Source organism: Kwoniella dendrophila, chromosome 7, assembly GCF_036810415.1.
Source record: "Kwoniella dendrophila CBS 6074 chromosome 7, complete sequence".
Taxonomy (NCBI): Eukaryota; Fungi; Basidiomycota; class Tremellomycetes; order Tremellales; family Cryptococcaceae; genus Kwoniella; species Kwoniella dendrophila.
In genome coordinates, this window is record NC_089482.1 from 1,372,532 (window position 1) to 1,390,614 (window position 18,083).

Below are 18,083 nucleotides of genomic sequence, written 5' to 3' on the forward strand. Positions count from 1 at the left end.
CACCAAATGACTAATGTCCATCCTCTTCCAATTCACCTAAGAAATTCAACCAATTCTTCTTAGTCACCATACCTTGAAATACACCTCTTGAATTCGTTACTATAATTTGTCTCACACCTAATTTAACGAATAACTGTTGAACTAATTCAAGTGGTGAATGGGTTTGAACAGTTATAGGTGCTCTATCTATATATCTACTTAAATCATATGGTGACCATTGACCCTCAACATAAGATTCTGCAAATGAGAATATTGACATGGCTGATGATCTTGTTTTATGGGTTGATGTTTCATCAGGCATCAGATTGAGTGAAGCATCAGGTTCATCTGAAAGTTCGGCTATGATAGGAGATTGTCAGCATAAATATGAAAATTCCTCGCTCCTCATAGGGGGGGCGTAAGGGATAGATAGAGGGAGTGAGATGGGCAAAGAGGCTAGAGAGACATCCTTTAATGGCTTGATGACACCTCAGACGTTGATGCAGAAAATACCAATAAGGCAATAAACTCACATAAAGCATGTTCCAGCTCATTCATACCTAAGAACCCAACGACTCTCAAACAACTTCTTTCTCTTCCTGAACTCATACCACCATCTAAACCCAATCCTGGATTATTTCCCCCATTTGCAGTAACTTCCTTAACCAATACAGGAAATCCAGTATCTGCCATTCCTAATCTGACTAGTTCAAGTAATTTACCAGTTAATGATCTAACTGTATGTTGTTTATCTGCTCTGAGGGTAGGTACTGATCTATCAGCTACTGAAGTTGCTCTTCTTGATCCCCATAAATATTCATGTTTTTGATCAAGATAAGGTAGTTGATTAAGGCTAAAGATTTGTTCGAAATAAGCTGGATTTCCATCAAAAAGAAAAAGGAAGCGGACAGCTTACTCAATGACCAAATCGTATATACCCTTCTTCTCCAATCCATCTGCTACTGTCTTAGCTATCAATACACCCAACATAACGGGAACGACGTAGTTGAGCGTTGAAGTCAGTTCGAACATGATCACAGCGAGAGAAACGGTAGTTCGCGTTACTCCGGCAAGTGTTGCAGCGGCTCCAACCTATTCGAAGGATCAGCCAAAAACATCTGGATGTCAGTGCTTCAGCTGAACCTACCATTGCGTATAATCCGGGAACAATGCAATTCGTATCTCTACAAACATCGAAAATAGCCAAAGAGGGATAGGTGTATTCGATGTGTTCCATAGCTAATCCTATTATACGACCAAAACAAGCTCCAACCACAAGTGATGGGATGAAAATACCGGCTAAATACAATGTCAGCCTTTGCAGTGGAATATGGAGATGGAAGCTGACTTACCAGGTAATTTGATACCGAAAGTAATGATAGTCAAGCATCCTTTGATAAGCAGTGCTGAGCCTACAGTCCATATGACAGACGCTGTCTCATGAGGGTGATCAACACAAAGACTATTTGAGGATGATGGTTGACATTCTTCAAATAGCTAAAACCTCATTTGTTAGTTGTTGCAGCTAAAGCTCTTTGGACATGCTGTCAACTCACGCTAGCTACCAACTCAGTACCACCCATCCTTGTGTAAGGGTTCAGGAAGGAAACAGCAGAGGTAAGAAGGGTCACCTAGGCGGAATATCAGCTTAGAGTTCGACTGAATAAATCAACTCACCAATACAACCTCAAATATTGGATGGCTTTTAAGCCAAGTTCCTCCTCTAATCTTCTTACTCCAAATGATGTTCAGCCTTGCGAAGATAGCACCGTACAATCCCTGCACTCGAAAAATCAGTAAAAGTTGTCTTAATCACGGATGTATCTCTCACTTACCCCGAAGACACCTAGTATAACGAATATAACGTATTCCCAATAATGGTATTCTTTGGTGTAAGTGACGTTGAACTAGACAATGAGGTGGCATCAGCTAGCAATCAAGGCAAAATGGGAAGCTGAACATTCGCTCACCAAGACCAAACTACCATTACCGAAAGGATTGAGCGTTTTTAGTGTTATAGCGGCGACAGCAGCACACCAGAAACTATTAAGAGGAATCAGCTTGAAATCTTGTTCAACCTTGAAACAGCTGACTCACCTTCTCCACATCACTTTTGGTGGGAAATAATAAGAAACTTCTTCAAGGGAGAACAGAACTCCCCCTACCGGCGCACCAAAAGCAACTGATACTCCTGCTGCACAAGCTGCAGATAAGATTTCTCTTCGTTTAGCTATAAAGAATATGTACCACGTTAGCTGTACTTCATAATAGAGCAATGAAAAGATGCAGCTCACCTTCATTACATTCAAACTTAAGAAACATCCTAGAAACGATGTTTCCAATACACGAAGAAATATGTACTAAAGGACCTTCTTTACCTAAACTTAAACCACTTGCGACACTTAAAGCTAATCCAACTGATTTGGTAATTAAAGTCCATCCACCTAAATAACCATGTATAACAAATCCACTTAAAATAGTCTTGATTTCCGGTATACCTGATCCAGCTGCATAATACATAATCTTTCTGGGTGGTTCGCTCCCAGAAGGTGGATATGCTTCAATCAAAGGTGTAACTGGTTCATTCGCTATTCCTTCTAATAATGGCTGTCTCTCATTTGCGTTGCTGTTGTTATTATTATTCAAGATAGATTGTGATCTAGATAATGTCTTTGGTTTGGATTTCGAATCAACGTTATCTGATTGAGGTGTGAGAAAAGTGGAATCTTTCGATGTAGTATGATGAGCTGATGAAGTGAGATACACCGTCAAGAATGATGCGAGTGTAGCGAGACAGACCTATGGTAATCCCGAAAACATCATTAGTTGACTCTACTGCAGCATTTAACAAAACGTCACCTTACCGCTACAACAGCATAAGCGATAAATTCTGGTCCACCCCATATCCAAGCACCTTCCGGACCACCTTTTTCATGCGGAGTGAAATATTCACCCCATTCAATCCAATCACCACAAACCTCTTCATCTCCTGGATTTCCACTTCCCTCGGATGGATGTCTTGGTGCACAACAGAAACGCTTTGCTGTACCCCAAGACGTCCCACAGAACCCTTCCTTCAAGTCGAACAAAGCCATCTCAGCTCGTATGATGAAGAAGGCTACTACAGCACATAGTACACCAATTAGAGTTACCACCAACCAACCTTGAAAGCGATCCCAACTATTAGCGATTTTACCGCGTACGGAACGATGAGCTGCATGACGCAGTCTTCGAACTCGAGAGGATTCTTTGATCTACCAAGAAGAAGTTAGCTAATTTTCCAACCTTAGGAGAAATCTAGCTTACAGCATCATGAATCCAATCAATGGTAACGTAAGAGCTAGTTAATGTATCAGCTTTGATCAAGAACAGCGAGGATATTAGCTGACTTACCTATACCAAACCCTTGTACCATTTGCTCTTTGCCCTTCATCATCTTCCATCATTTCATCATTATCTTTACCTCTGGAAGTTTCATCGTCGTAGTTATCTGGTCTACCAAAACCCATTCCTATTGTACTCGCTGTTCTCTTGATCCTTCTCATCACTGATCCAGTTGGACTTTGAGGTAAATGATGATGATTTTGTTGTCTTTTAGGGAATAAAGGAGAATTTGTGTGGGAATGTGGATAAGGATGTATATTGGAATTGACTGATAAATGTCTTTTATGCGATTGTGATTGTGCTTGGGATTTGGATGAAGACGAGGAAGATGAACCGTGATTAAAAGCGGCTTGTGCAGAAAGGGAATTTGACATTGGATGATGTGATCCAATAGCAGTATAAGGTAAATCTTTATCCTTAAATTTTGAACTTGTTGCTGTCCCTGGTTGTGAAACTGAATAATATGCTTCATGAGAAGGTAAATTCAATAAACCCTGTGGTGGTGTTGATCTATGTGAAGAAGGTGGTGGTAGTGGTACACGTGAAGTTGAAATTCTCCTTGGTGAAGCTAATGTAGCATCTCCTGATACAGAATTATTATTTGAAACTGATAAAGAAGGTGTATTTGTTGTCGTACCTAAGCCTAAACCAGGATTATTATTATGTGTAGATCCATAACCATTTATTGGGGTTGAAAACTGTCTCATAGCATTTTGTGATGATAGTAAAGGTATACCATGAGAACCTCTTCTTCTTTGATCATCTATAGTATTTATTGATCTAATTGTTGTTCTAGGACTTGAACCTGCAGAATCTAAATTAATTAAAGACATTCTAGGTGTAGGTCCTTCATATTCACCTTCACTTTCTTCACGTAATGAAGCTACACTATTTGACATTGTTGAAGTGGTCGCAACTGGTGATGTAGGTCTTGAAAACGTTGATAATGAAGTGGAAGATGAAGAAGAAGTAGTTTGAAATGTGGATGGATTAGGAAAATATGTTATTGGTGAAGGTGGTTGTGAATAATAGTACTGATTATTGTTATTACCACCTTCAGCTAAAGTATCTATTGATTGTCTTCTTGAATATGAACGTAATGAATTGTTTGATGAGATAGATCCATTTGCAATATGATTATGTCTATATTGTCTTAATGAAGATACTGAAGGTGGTCTAGCTGGTCTAATAGTACCATTTGAATTAACCGTAGATGCCGATGATGATATCCTTTGTTCGTTCCCATTCCCGTTCCCACTAACAGTACCATTATGGTGATTTATTGACGCTGACATGTTTGGTTGGTCACCTTTTGATTTTGGCGTAATGAAGGTGTATTGTATGGAAATGATGGTTGTCAATCAACAATTATAGGACCGAAATCTGAAACAGTCACAATTATAACTGAATCCTCTGAATAGGATTGATTATTTGATGTGAAAGGAGTGGGACAAAGGGAAAGATTAGAAGTAGTGATCTGTGCGTTGGATGTTCAATTAATTGCTACCTGATGGGAATCTTTGTTTGTGGTCGTGTTATGTATTTCCTGCCCCAATGTTATCCTTTCCTCAAAACACATATCTTGCTTGAATTGATTATACTGTAAGATATGTATAAAAGTATAAAAACCTAAATTTCAATTTCGTCTATCGTATCGTAGTTCCGAAATGAACGGCAAAAATATCAAGTGTGATGCTAAAATTACGCGTTGCGCGTGACGACAAAGCGAAATGACGTCGAGTGTAAATTGAGGTTACCAGCAGACGATAGCTGTCAAGTAGTCAAAGGTGCGAAACACTCAAAGGCAGATAAAATACGGAAGTGTGTAGGAGATAATGGTATATATGTCTTCTAGAATCCGAGCTCAACTCAAAGCGAAATTAGCTTCAGAATATCCAGAACTCTAGACTCTTTTGGGTAAAAAAAAAACTCAATATCTTGTATCTAATTGCTGGAATCGCTGCAAATGCAGAATGCAGATTTGTCACCGGACCTGACTTGCATTTATCGGATGAAGCCGAAACCTCTTATGGGGTATATATATACTTAACGACCTATTTGTTCATTTGTGTATATGCAAAATCATAGAGGTGATACATTATATACAAGTTGACTAGACTAGATAGCAAAGCATATAGATAGGACTTCAATTGTATGGGTATAGTCGGGGAAATGGTATTAGAAAATATTGTTCATGAGGCTAGGGATAACAGCTAAACATTCTCCGGTTTTCGAGAGATTGATAAACCTAATCGTGTATTCACAAGGCATACAATAGTTGATCAGTATCATCGATATCTGAGGATCTCTCTGGATATAAATCACACTCACTGAAGAAAAGAAACAACGGTAAATACTATATATCTTTCTGCTTTACTTTTTGACGAATCTCGTCCTGTAATCGCTGAGGAGGTTGCTGTTGCTGTTGCTGTTGCTGTTGCTGTTGATGATGATGGGCATGCTGAGGAGACGTGGAACTTGCTGCTGAAGGATATCGTCTTTGTAGACTCTTTGAATGTTGATACATTATATATATAGATACAATTATGAGCAGAACAGATCCTATAGTGATCAAGCTGAGTTGATTATCCGATAAATTATGTTGAAGTCTACTCATTTTGTATTCTGTGCTGAAAACCAACGAATAACTCTTGAAAAAACAGTTTGATGATTATAATGGCAAGTGGCTCCAAGTTCTCTGATCTGATCACGTCCAAGATCTACTGGTGCCTGTTTGTACTGTATTCAAGCTAGAGATGAAATGATATATGTTATAAGGCCAATTTTTTGAAATAGCGAATGACTTTCATGCGAAATTGACAGAACATGATTTGTTTATTCAGCTAAAAATAGTTGAAAGTAACGTAATAATGGTCTGTATCAGGCACATCGTCCTAATAATGGTTGGTATTCTAGTCAGTTTCGCAATGTTACAATCTTTAGTGGAAGTCACGTTTCCATATGCATGTAAGTATATGAGATAGTCGCTTAGAGGAACCATGTAGCACAACACAATTTACAACGATATGAAATGTTTACAATTTACCTATGGCATACAACGAGTTACACTATCAAAAGAGATGATACCACCATGGAAAGATCCAGCAATCACAACTATACAATCTATCCACCATCCTCTTCTTCACTACCTCTTTCTATACCTGTACTCGAGGGATTTATTATACTGTTATTACTATGTCTATTACCATTCATCATCATACCAATATTCATTCTAATCATAGATTGACCACCTGATGACCTTCTTCTACCACCACCTATCATCGGTCCATAAACTCTTTCAGAACCACTATTCCCATTTGATATTCCTTCTAATGATGTCGTTGGAGCAAAATTACCATCCATATCACCTAATTCTAATCCATTTTTAAGTAGTAAATCTGATAATTTTCTCATTTGACCACTTGTTCCAGCATCCAAAGCAATTTTACCTAATTCTAATTTAACCCATTTAAATCCATCTACATTAATTCTCTTCAATGATTTCGGTATATCTTTCGATAATTCTCGTAAAAATGAATTCGTATCTCTGACCATGGATGAATTAACTACTGCTTGCTGTTGACCATCAGATTCGCTTGTGGATCGTGTAGGTTGTATCCATTTATATATAGTAATTGTGCTTAAAGGATGATGAGGCGAATGTCTGGATTGAGTGATTATATTATTTAGTTGTTCATAATCCGGAATGAGAAATGCGAGATGTTTTAGATTTGGATGTAACCCTAAAGTTTCTCTTGAAGGGACTAGTCCATCTATACCTGCACCTAGAGTTAATGAAAAGGGTGAAGATTTGCCTTGTAGGTATGTTAAAGATCTAATTTTTGATCCATGAGTTTCTTGTAGATTATATGTGAGGTCATCAGGTTGACCAAAGAATGAAGTTATCAATAATCTTTGTAAGTTTGGTAATTCAGATTGTAATATAGATTTTAATAAATTACCATTTTTTATATCTTCTAATTTCAAAGTATGTAATTTTGGTAAATTTAGAGGTTGACCAATATCAATTTGCATTTCATCTTCATCTTCAATTCCTTCATGCCTTCGATTATATCCTGATGGACCTATTACACTGAGAATTTCAAGATTTGGTAATTTCCTTAATAATTCAATTAAACCATCTTTACCATTTTCATTAAATCCAGAATCAACTTGTAAGCCTTCTAGACATTTGAGGGTTTTCGCGAAAGGTGCCCAACCAATTTCCTCCAATTTGAACGGTAATTCATTTTTTGAAGGTAATTTCAAATGTTGTACGTTAGGTAATAATGGAAATATCGATAAACATGCTTTGCGAATATCAGTTGAATGAATAGAACCAGTAGGTATAGTTGATAAATCAAAGAAAGTAATATATCTTCCAGGTATAGAAAATTCATGTAAATTGATATCTGACCATTTCGTATCTCCGTATAATATACAAGAAGCTAACGATGTTATGTTGCTAGTGATATAGGGCGATGAATAGAGATATTTCATTACGAGGGGCTATCGTATACCATATATCAGTGATTCTTTCGTTCCGCAATCTTAAGACCAAGTGTGAGCGTAGCGCTATAAGCCAGGATGATAATGAAAGAAACAGCTTGATAATTCAGCTCACCTTCCAAGCTTTACAAACAGTCATTAAACCTCTGGCAGATTTCGTTACATCCTTTCTCTCTTCTAATCTTTTGATAGCTGTTTGTTTCCCTTTAACACCTGACCAAGAATCCCAAGATGATTCATATTGATCTTCTAACGGTGAGGTGTAAGAAGGTGGTATTGCTAATCTATGATATATGATACGACGTATTATCTCAAATGGTAGAGTTGGTAAAGGACCTGAGAATGTTGATGTCAACGTTGAGGATGTAGGTGATGAGCCTGGTCGGAATGGAGGTGATAAGGGCATGTTGTCAAGAGTCGACTAGAAGGTCGGCCGACCTAAATTAACGGAAATAGCCAAAACCACTAATAGGTTGCTCTACCTTTGATTGACTCTTCCGCCTTATTAATAGAGTATGATCAATATCTCTGAACAGTCATATTCTGATCGTCGCAATCATAACCATCTTCTGACTCGATCATCATCGACCGTATCTAATCTACCTTAGCTTTGTCACTTTCCCTTTTTTGTTTATCTGATATGGATATTACTCGATTGAATTGCTATTATTATTGTTACTTCCTTTCCATCATGACGAAACATCTTGGGATTTCCGGAATGGATATCCGATATAACCGATATACAGATCTTTGGTGATGTTTGGCTGTTGATGGGAGGAGTAAATAAGTGGTTTTAGTGGTAATGAGCCCTCTTGATACAGGTTGATATCTATGCATGAAGAGCCAAAAGACATGGAAGAATTATATGCATGTTTGAATAGGTAGAAATGAAGGGATAAAAAATACGATATACATATGTGAGTGGTGGATTGAAAGACGGTTGAATCGAGGACCAATGAGAAGAGGTTAACGAGTCAGCAGAGGGAATATCATTTGTTTTAATGGTTTAAATTGCCACTCCACTAATTGGGATTACCACGCATCGGCTTACCGATCAATTGATTTGGTTGTTACAGTTGCAGTTGCAGTTGCAGTTTGCATTTCCAATTTATAATTACATTCTCAGTATCTATATGAGTACTCTTATTCATCCAGTAAACTCATCTTGATTCAGTCAGGAAAACTATACTCTATCACTATAATATAGTATTACCACAGAAAAACATATCCAAATATGGCAGCATTAAGACAAACATTCGCTTCATCTTCACGAATCACCTTACACCATTTACCTCCTTTAGTATCAAATACAAAATGTTTATATTCATATAGATTGGCATCAACTTTAGCTCAAACATTATCACAACCTTCTAGATTTGATAATATACCTTCTTCAACAACTTTTACAGCACCTATACCTGATCAAAAAGGTAAATCAAAACAAGATGATTTACATTCAATTCCTAAACCTGCACCCACGGCATCAAGAAGAAAAGTTGAATTAAAAGGTAAAAAAGCTGCTATAACTATGGTAAGTATATTACTTACATAACACTTGAAGAATATGAAGTTGATAATAGAAATTATATACTGATTTGCTCATTTTGTATATTATATATATTCATTAGACACCATCAGCTATAAATCGATTAAAAGCATTAATATCATCACCTACTGAACCTAAATTATTAAGAATTTCAGTAAAATCAAGAGGATGTGCAGGAATGGCATATCATTTAGATTACGTTTCACCACCAGGTGGAAAATTTGATGAAGTTGTTGAACAAGATAATGTAAAAGTTTTAATTGATTCAAAAGCTTTATTTAGTATAATTGGTTCAAGAATGGATTGGAAAGATAATAGATTATCAGCTGGTTTTGTTTTTGATAAGTAAGTACATGTCCAATTTATCATTATAATTGATTCAAAGATATCATTTGTATTTTATTTTTTTTTGCCTTTCCTTTCCTACCCTTCCTTTTGTTTCGTACAAATTTCACTTGATACATGGATTATAAGCTAAACCTTGGTTCTCTTTTTTAGCCCAAACGTAGTTGATACTTGTGGTTGTGGTGAATCATGTAAGTCATTTCAGCTTGGCGATAGCAGATTGCCTTTACATTGTGGATTTTCAACTGATATATATTTTATTCCTCTTTTAGTCAATATCCGACCATAGATAACCACGATTTTACCTATTCTTTTTCAATCCATATACACTATACCTTTTTTGATTGAAGGGGTCATCCACAGGAAGTTAACTCACACCGAGAGCTGAGGGCATATCATCAGGTTTCAGTAGAGCGGGAAGCGGTACCACTACATAGATTTTGTACTACAATGTATTCGTATAACCTTTAGATCAAAACACACCATGACTTATTTAATTTACTGCATACTGCTTTTCAGCGAGATGGGCAGTAATGCTTCTAGTCTGCCATAAAACATGATTGAATATACTATGTTCATTTTGTAGGAACTACTATTGCACGTGTCGCTATAAATTTAAATAGATTTTATCACTGTTTTTTTCTGCATCTATAAGGAACTATTCAACATAATCATCTATATATGAGAGAGAGAGAAAAAAAAACGGACCACCGTTATATAATTGATTAAAATGATATATAAACATATTAGAAATAATACTAATAATCTTCTCTCAACGACGTGGTATGGATATGAAATAAACTTCTTCCTTTCGACTGAACTTTTTCTTTCTTCTTCTTCTTATTTTTCTTTAGCTGAGGCAATCTATATGAACAACATAATACAGCTAATTTCTTCTTTTTCCTTTTTATTTTCCTTTTTCAACCTTTTCCGTAGAAACGAAATTTGTTTTTGAGGAGGTAAATTATTGATGATCAGCAGCTTCAACAGCAGCATCCATTTCTTCTTTCATTCTTTTTCTTTCAGTTGTAATTAAATCATCATCAGTTGATTTTTCAATCCATTTATAAACGGTTTTTGGATATTTAACTTTTCCTGCTGCTGCATCATCAACGAACCAGAATACTAAACCGGGGCTATAACAAGCAATTCCAAATAGATTATTATTCGTTAGCCAAGTAGTCTTAACAAAGCCTCGCTTAGATAAATTAAACAACAGAGTCTCTGTGAAGGGACAAAGACAACTCACGAAGCAGGTCTAACTCTAGAACAAGGTAATCCTTCTTCAGGTTGATCCAAAATTCTAGCTAACATGTCTTGTTTACCTTCACCTGCAGCAACAAAAGCACATCTGAAAGCGTGGTTAAGGACTTGGTATCTAAAATAATACCATTGAAAATACACCAAAATTAACATAAACGAATCTATTCCAATAAAAAAACGTATGCATTCACTCACGTAAAAGTAATTCTTCTACTTGGTGGTTTTGGAGAATCTTGAATTTCAGCAATCCATCTATCATTTTCCGATAATAATTCATGTCCGGGGAATAAAGAACAAGTATGACCATCTGGACCCATACCTAATAAAATTAAATCAAATGTAGGATATCTTGCTGCATTTGCACCTGCAAAAGTATTAACTAATTGTTTTTCATAATCATCAGCAATTTCAATTGCTTCATTTTCTGCATCATCTTTTTCTTCATCTTTTATTTCTGCTGTAGGATCAATTCTAGTTTGTTCTCTAAATAATTCTATATTTAAAGTATGAATTTGTTCTTTTTTGATTGGAACTAAATCTAAAAAAGCTTTTGCACATCCATTATAATTTGATTCAGGATGATCTAAAGGTACTATTCTTTCATCAGCGAAAAAAACTTGCCATTTATCCCATTGAATTTCTTTTTCATCAACCAAAGGTTTTAAATTATTTGGTAATGATCCACCAGATAATGCAATTGTGAATACACCTCTATGTTGAATTGCATCTGTTTGTGCTTTTAATATGAAATTGGCTAAAGATGATTGTAATGCTGGTACATCTTTATATGAATATAATACAGGTGGTGCGGATGATTGTGGCATTGTGTGAAGGGTATTTGTTTTCTTGACTAGATTGTTTGCCTTGATTTGTTGTTTTTTCCAAGTTATAACTTTTGTAAAATAAACGTTAATATGTCTTTTCTTGATTATTTATAAAACGATATGGTTCTTGAGAAGCTAAACGTAAAAAGGAAAGTTCAAATCTCAAACCAATGTTAAATCCGCTATGACCATTTACTGTATCTGTAATAACATACATAATAGTTGTGTGATACCAAAATGTCATATCTCTCGTAATCGAAAATCGAAAATTCCATCAACACCGTGACGTCAAAAGGCCACTCTATCTTAACATTATATTATTGCTGGAATGCCACATTCAGGCAATCCCGCATAATTCCGATGTCCTTGCATGCTACACACACGCTGTTATTTGGCTCCGTTGAGTTGTACTCGTATATTGTATACACTCAGGGTTCAACTCATGTTGTTAGTTAAATAAACTAATACTCTTTACATACAACATCTTCGCGTCGAGCAACTCCTCAGTTCAACATTTATATCTCATGTTCCTCATTTCATAACATTAACTCGAAAAGATCATTCACGTACTTTGAATTTGGTCGTAGTAGGAATACACGCGTCAAACATTCCTTCTGCTCAACGTTTACAAATATAAGAAGAGTGAGAACGACTTTGAAGCTAATCAACAATCAATTCCTCATTAATCAAAGACTTGAGTAAAACTGCATAAGAAGTTATCAACATCATGTCAACACCGAAAATATCAATCCGAGTATCCACACCGGGTGGACCATCCGAATCTACTTCCACACCAACAGCTGAACCTTCCACAACAGAAGCTACAGGTGGAGATGTCATTACTCAAGATGTATCTACTGCACCTGGAAAAGAAAGGGAAAGAGAACCTATATATAGTGGTGAAATCGGTAATATAAGTGGTGTACCAGAAACCAATGGAGGTGAGTCAAATCTTACGTCTAAGGGAACACAAGCGCCTGCTTTTACCAAGGCTGATATTCTACTTCATGATCGCTGATACTGGTATGAATTGTTAGAATCATCTACAGCACCTGCCACTCAAAATACTGATGAACCAATGGAAACATCCACACCAGCACCAGCTGCAGATGGAGAAGCGCCTACACCGGCACCAGAAGAAGGAAAGACAGAACGACCTACTCCACAACAACTACATGATCTAGCTACTACGTATCTAGCAGCTCAAACACATCCCTTAGTCATTCCATCTTACTCCTCTTGGTTTTCATTATCTACTATACATCCAATTGAAAGAAGATCGATACCTGAATTCTTTTCATCAAGAAACAGAAGTAAAACACCTGCCATATATAAAGATTATAGAGATTTCATGATCAATACATATCGTTTGAATCCAGGGGAATATTTAACTGTGACAGCTTGTAGAAGAAATTTAGCTGGTGATGTCGGAGCTGTAATGCGTGTTCATGCTTTCTTAGAACAATGGGGTTTGATAAATTACCAAGTGAGTTCATGCCAACTCCTGATAATAATAAGATGACACAGTCTGATACACCTTCCATATCAGGTTGACCCAGATACACGTCCAGCGGCCCTTGGTCCACCTTTCACGGGACATTTCAGAGTTACCTTAGATACACCTAAAGGTTTATCAAATCTCGTTCACCCCGGCACTCGACCTAACACCGGTTCTCTTGCTCTTTCCGCTCAATCTAATGGTGTAACACCTCATCCCTCAAATCTTGACTTACGCAAAACTATCTATCAATCAACTTCGAAATCCTCAAAACCTATATCATCAGCTGAAGCTACAAAATTAGCGACTAGCACTACAAATGGAGATCATGTACCTAAAACTCAAACTTTTGCTTGTGAAACATGTGGAACTGATTGTACTAGAACAAGATATCATTCAATAAAAGATGGTGAATATACATTATGTCCAACATGTTATGTATCTGGACGATTTCCTTCGACCATGTTTTCAGGTGATTTTGTTAGGTTGGACGAAGAAACTTTTAAACAGTCATCATCTTTGGGAGGTGCTGAATGGAGTGATCAAGAAACTTTACTGTTGTTAGAAGGTGTTGAGATGTTTGATGACGATTGGCAAAATGTTTCAGAACATGTTGGTACAAGGTCAAAAGAACAATGTATTTCAAAATTCTTACAATTACCTATAGAAGATCCTTATTTGACAACAAAAGAAAATGATCTGGGTCCGTTAAAATATCAATCAGGTTTAAATGGTTTACCATTTGATGAAACAGAAAATCCTGTAATGTCGGTAGTAACCTTTTTAGCTTCTGCCGTAGGTCCTGCAGTAGCTGCTGCTGCGGCTCAAAGTGCTTTAGGCGAATTGGCTAAAGGTTTAAAGAGGAAAAGAGGTGATAATGATGAAAAAGATGCTAGTAATGAGAAAGAGAAAGTTGTCAAAACCGAAAAGACAGATTCGGTTGTAACTGCAGCTGAAACAGAAGGAGAGAAAGAAAAAGATTCTGACAAGATGATTGTTGATGGTGATGGTGAACAGACAGATGCTGTTGTCGTGGAAGAAGGAAAAGAAGCAAAAGGTGAAGGTGAAGATGAAGGTGAAAAAGACAACGCTCAGAATGGTGATGATGCAAAAGTAATAACGACGAACGGACCAAATTCATTAGATGTTTCTAAAGCAGCAACAATAGCATTATCAAGTGCAGCTGTAAAAGCTAAATCATTAGCCAATCATGAAGATTATAAATTATCACAATTAGTATCAAGATTAGTTTCATCACAAGTTAAAAAAATTGAATTAAAATTAAAAATATTTGAAAATTTAGAACAAGGTTTAGAAAATGAAAAAAGATTATTAGAAATTCAAAAACAACAATTATTTAAAGATAAATTATCTGTTAAATCACAATTAATAAAAGTTGATGAATTATTAAAAAAAGTTAAAGAAAATCCTTTAGTAAATCCAAATGCACCTCCTCCTGCGCCGCCAACTTCATCAACCTCAAATAATGATATTAGTAGTAATATGCAAGTTGAAAGTGATCCCCAACAACAACAACAACAACAACAGCAACAACAAGAAGATATAACGAAACAAGTTGAAGATTTGAAACAAGAGATACAAGGTAAATCAACTTCAGAATTAGTTGAAAATGTTACAAATGTTGAAATACCTCCTCCACCTATAGAAGGTGAATCAAATTTACAGAAATTGTAGGGTTTAGGAGGTCATTATAGCATCTATAGGGAAGGATGTTAAGAAGATTGCAACGAAATTGAGCATATTGGATTATTTAGACTAGACTATACAATTTCCTGAATTATATATATTTCATGCATGTATATTTACATTTTATATTTTACATTTTACAATTCATCTTTTACCCGTTCAGAAGTAATGCTTTCACTTTGATCATTTGCTATAATCTCGACCTTTCCACCTTTCTGTTTTGATGGTTGACTAGCATCATATGGTAGTCGAGGTACTTGACCTGGACCAATATCTATACCTATTACCTTATCCTGTTCAATCGAAGGTGGTGATATAGCAGAATCTTGATTTATATTATTTCCACCCTGTATTATATTTTCATTTGTATTTAACGTTATTTCGGAGGATAGATCATCTTCATTCAGACCATCATTGAGAGTCAAGACTGATTTTGATGAAGATTTTTTACCAGTAAAAGCCAATTTAATTAATTTTGCTGTACCAAATAAATACCAACCTAAACCTTTACCTACACCACCAATAACAACACTAACAGTTTTATCTATAATTCTTCTTTTGATTATAAATCCAACTACCAATAAAAAAAAACTTAATGCACTGAAAATGATAATTCGATCTAAAAAATCTGCTTTTTCAATTGATTTAACTAATTCACCTGATATATCTAATACAGCTGTATATTTATCGTATAAATTGGAAGTTGATAATAATGTTTGTGTTGATGATTCTGACAACGTTGTTAAATTAAATTGAAAATCATATTAATTCAGCGTAAAATTACATTACATTACATTATATTGTATTTTACTTTATATAAAAGTACGTGGATTGGATATTGGATCCTGATGATGAAAATTAAACTTTCACTTACCTAAAGTTTGTATAGATAATACAGATTTTTCTAATTCAGTTTGCATTAAAGCTGTTGTTCTTCTTAATGCAGTCGTAACTTCATTCGTTTTAGTTTGTAATTCATCGTCGCCCCTGTGCATAAGTCGAGTTGTCAAAATAATTGATAAGTCAGCGATTTGAGCACAGGACAGCATTGAAGTGAGATTTAGAAATACGTGTATGCTGGATGAGAAGAACAAATAGACTTACCCCATCCCAAATTCAGCTGCACTCATAGCTTTACCTTTAGCTTTTCTAGATGTATTATTATTATCTATTTGATTATCTTCTTCTTCTTCTATTCTAGATTCATCTAATTCATATCTTGATTTACTTTTTTCAGCTAATTCATGTACCCTCGATCTTCTTGATAAGATATTTCGTTTTGAATCTAACATTGATTGTCGAAATGATCTCTTTAACCTATTTTGTTTTGTTTTCCTTCATCAATATTTATCACTCCATTTATTAGACGGAAGAGGTTATTCCATTGAACTCACACTAGATATTGCTGTTCAAAATCATGTAATTTATCTACTGATTCTGTATGATGAGTTGACAATGGTATTGATTGTATAATTTCTTTAGCCATCTAAGAATTTATATAAAGTTCAAGTATATTAGTTTGAATTTGATTTAAATAAATTTTATAAAATAGGTTAATCAGTCGTTACTCACATCCAAATTATATCTTATACCTTCTAAATCACTTCTCATCTCATCACATAATTCTTTATGTAAATCTAATGGACCTAAACATTGTTGTAATCTAGGTAATTGAAAAGATTCTAAATCATTTAAACGACGTGGTAATGAAGATAATATTGAGTTGAGTGATTCTGACATCTTGCTCTACTAGTTAACCTTAACTTCTCTTTTTCAGTTTATACCTGACTCTTCTTAAATAAACAATCGGTTCGATCTGAATAGTGTTTATCTATGATAGTATGACATCGACAGCCTTGAAATAAGAAAAGAATGATTGTAAAAGATAGTGTAAACGTTAGAATGTTGTCTCAACGAAAGAGTGCGGTCATCAAAGTGGAGGTGTAAAAACGGTTACTTTAGTTTTGATTTGTAAAATCTTGCTTGCTACACTTGCGATTTTCCATCTTGTCACGTTTAAACAATCAAAGAGGAAGACCAGAATTGATGTTAAGCTTTGTCCTTGTTATGTAGGGTATCGCATGCAGGTTATACAAAATATGTTATTACAAAATGGTTAAATTCTCTTGAGTCTATTCTTCCTATTTACCATTGTTCTTCCCAACCTATTATTATGGTCTTCTTCTCAAGTAGCCTTGTACCAAAGTTAATCTGTTCTATCGATCGGTTCACCATTCTTTACATGTCAACCTTGTTATTAATGTACTTTTTCTATTTCCTGATATCAATTGAAGCGTAATCAACTGAAGGATTTAATTGTTTATTGAGATCTTTTCTGTTTATCCGTAAAAAAAAAAGAAAAGTTTGTTTGTTAGTTAGCCTGTAGATGACAGACAAAGTGTAGATAACGACTCACACTTTTGTGGCTTTCTTCAATAACGTCCATCTTATAATTGATGGATCTCTACGTAATGTCTCATCTAACCTTTTTAGTACAATTGGTGAAGTGTCAAATGTCATTAAAAAATGGCTAAAAGATCGTATCAATAGTCATCAGCATGTATACTCTATGGAAAATCCCAGATAGGTTTTAAATCAACTTACTCTCCTCTGGTATGATACTGTCTCATTCTTCTCATCCTTTGCGGTAAAGTTAAATTTATACCTAAATTTTTCATATCTCTGACTACACCACCTGTTGTATGTATTTGATTCGATAATGAATTTATGACTGATCGTAAGTTTACCTACATGAGATACCATCAAAAGGTAAAGCGAGATTAGCTGGATTATCCCTTGAAAGTTGATCTTATGTGAAAAAGCTAATTTACCGAAGAAGCAGGATTATGTACCGCTATGCAGAACAATTCGTAAAGAGGCATTTTGACGTAGTATTCCTCTATGTGTATTTATTGGCCTAGTTAACGCTGATGTTTCTCTTCGCTTTGACGGTATTGATCAATGGTTATATCTTGATGATGCTTTTATCACTTGTAGAATATGGTTGATAAAAGTTCAAACTACCAGC

At 35.5% G+C, this 18,083-nt stretch overlaps 8 protein-coding genes across 8 annotated transcripts; 2 read left to right on the top strand and 6 right to left on the bottom strand.

The window, feature by feature from the left end:
• Positions 1-10: 10 nt before the first annotated feature.
• Positions 11-4,658, bottom strand: L201_005713 (uncharacterized protein; the record flags this gene model as incomplete). The annotated part of the gene is made up of 14 exons (XM_066221442.1): positions 11-339; positions 513-832; positions 896-1,071; positions 1,127-1,278; positions 1,332-1,476; positions 1,536-1,610; positions 1,657-1,758; positions 1,815-1,886; positions 1,950-2,022; positions 2,077-2,209; positions 2,274-2,778; positions 2,844-3,233; positions 3,286-3,319; positions 3,373-4,658. The coding sequence occupies 14 exons, from the start codon at positions 4,656-4,658 to the stop codon at positions 11-13; spliced, it is 3,792 nt and encodes a 1,263-aa protein (XP_066077539.1).
• Positions 4,659-5,719: 1,061 nt separating this feature from the next.
• Positions 5,720-5,980, bottom strand: L201_005714 (uncharacterized protein; the record flags this gene model as incomplete). The annotated part of the gene is made up of 1 exon (XM_066221443.1): positions 5,720-5,980. The coding sequence occupies one exon, from the start codon at positions 5,978-5,980 to the stop codon at positions 5,720-5,722; it is 261 nt and encodes an 86-aa protein (XP_066077540.1).
• Positions 5,981-6,486: 506 nt separating this feature from the next.
• Positions 6,487-8,278, bottom strand: L201_005715 (uncharacterized protein; the record flags this gene model as incomplete). Its single annotated transcript, XM_066221444.1, has 2 exons — positions 6,487-7,872; positions 7,988-8,278. 2 exons carry the CDS (start codon positions 8,276-8,278, stop codon positions 6,487-6,489), a joined length of 1,677 nt encoding a protein of 558 aa, XP_066077541.1.
• Positions 8,279-9,106: 828 nt separating this feature from the next.
• Positions 9,107-10,052, top strand: L201_005716 (uncharacterized protein; the record flags this gene model as incomplete). The annotated part of the gene is made up of 4 exons (XM_066221445.1): positions 9,107-9,403; positions 9,501-9,763; positions 9,917-9,954; positions 10,036-10,052. 4 exons carry the CDS (start codon positions 9,107-9,109, stop codon positions 10,050-10,052), a joined length of 615 nt encoding a protein of 204 aa, XP_066077542.1.
• Positions 10,053-10,727: 675 nt separating this feature from the next.
• On the bottom strand, positions 10,728-11,850 carry L201_005717 (6-phosphogluconolactonase; the record flags this gene model as incomplete). Its single annotated transcript, XM_066221446.1, has 3 exons — positions 10,728-10,899; positions 11,013-11,141; positions 11,222-11,850. The coding sequence occupies 3 exons, from the start codon at positions 11,848-11,850 to the stop codon at positions 10,728-10,730; spliced, it is 930 nt and encodes a 309-aa protein (XP_066077543.1).
• A 727-nt stretch (positions 11,851-12,577) lies between these two features.
• Positions 12,578-15,043, top strand: L201_005718 (uncharacterized protein; the record flags this gene model as incomplete). Its single annotated transcript, XM_066221447.1, has 3 exons — positions 12,578-12,791; positions 12,888-13,336; positions 13,400-15,043. 3 exons carry the CDS (start codon positions 12,578-12,580, stop codon positions 15,041-15,043), a joined length of 2,307 nt encoding a protein of 768 aa, XP_066077544.1.
• A 149-nt stretch (positions 15,044-15,192) lies between these two features.
• L201_005719 (uncharacterized protein) lies at positions 15,193-16,795 on the bottom strand (the record flags this gene model as incomplete). Its single annotated transcript, XM_066221448.1, has 5 exons — positions 15,193-15,785; positions 15,930-16,042; positions 16,160-16,372; positions 16,450-16,541; positions 16,628-16,795. 5 exons carry the CDS (start codon positions 16,793-16,795, stop codon positions 15,193-15,195), a joined length of 1,179 nt encoding a protein of 392 aa, XP_066077545.1.
• Positions 16,796-17,326: 531 nt separating this feature from the next.
• L201_005720 (ribosomal protein S6) lies at positions 17,327-17,937 on the bottom strand (the record flags this gene model as incomplete). The annotated part of the gene is made up of 4 exons (XM_066221449.1): positions 17,327-17,390; positions 17,472-17,585; positions 17,660-17,802; positions 17,887-17,937. The coding sequence occupies 4 exons, from the start codon at positions 17,935-17,937 to the stop codon at positions 17,327-17,329; spliced, it is 372 nt and encodes a 123-aa protein (XP_066077546.1).
• Between the last annotated feature and the right edge of the window lie 146 nt (positions 17,938-18,083).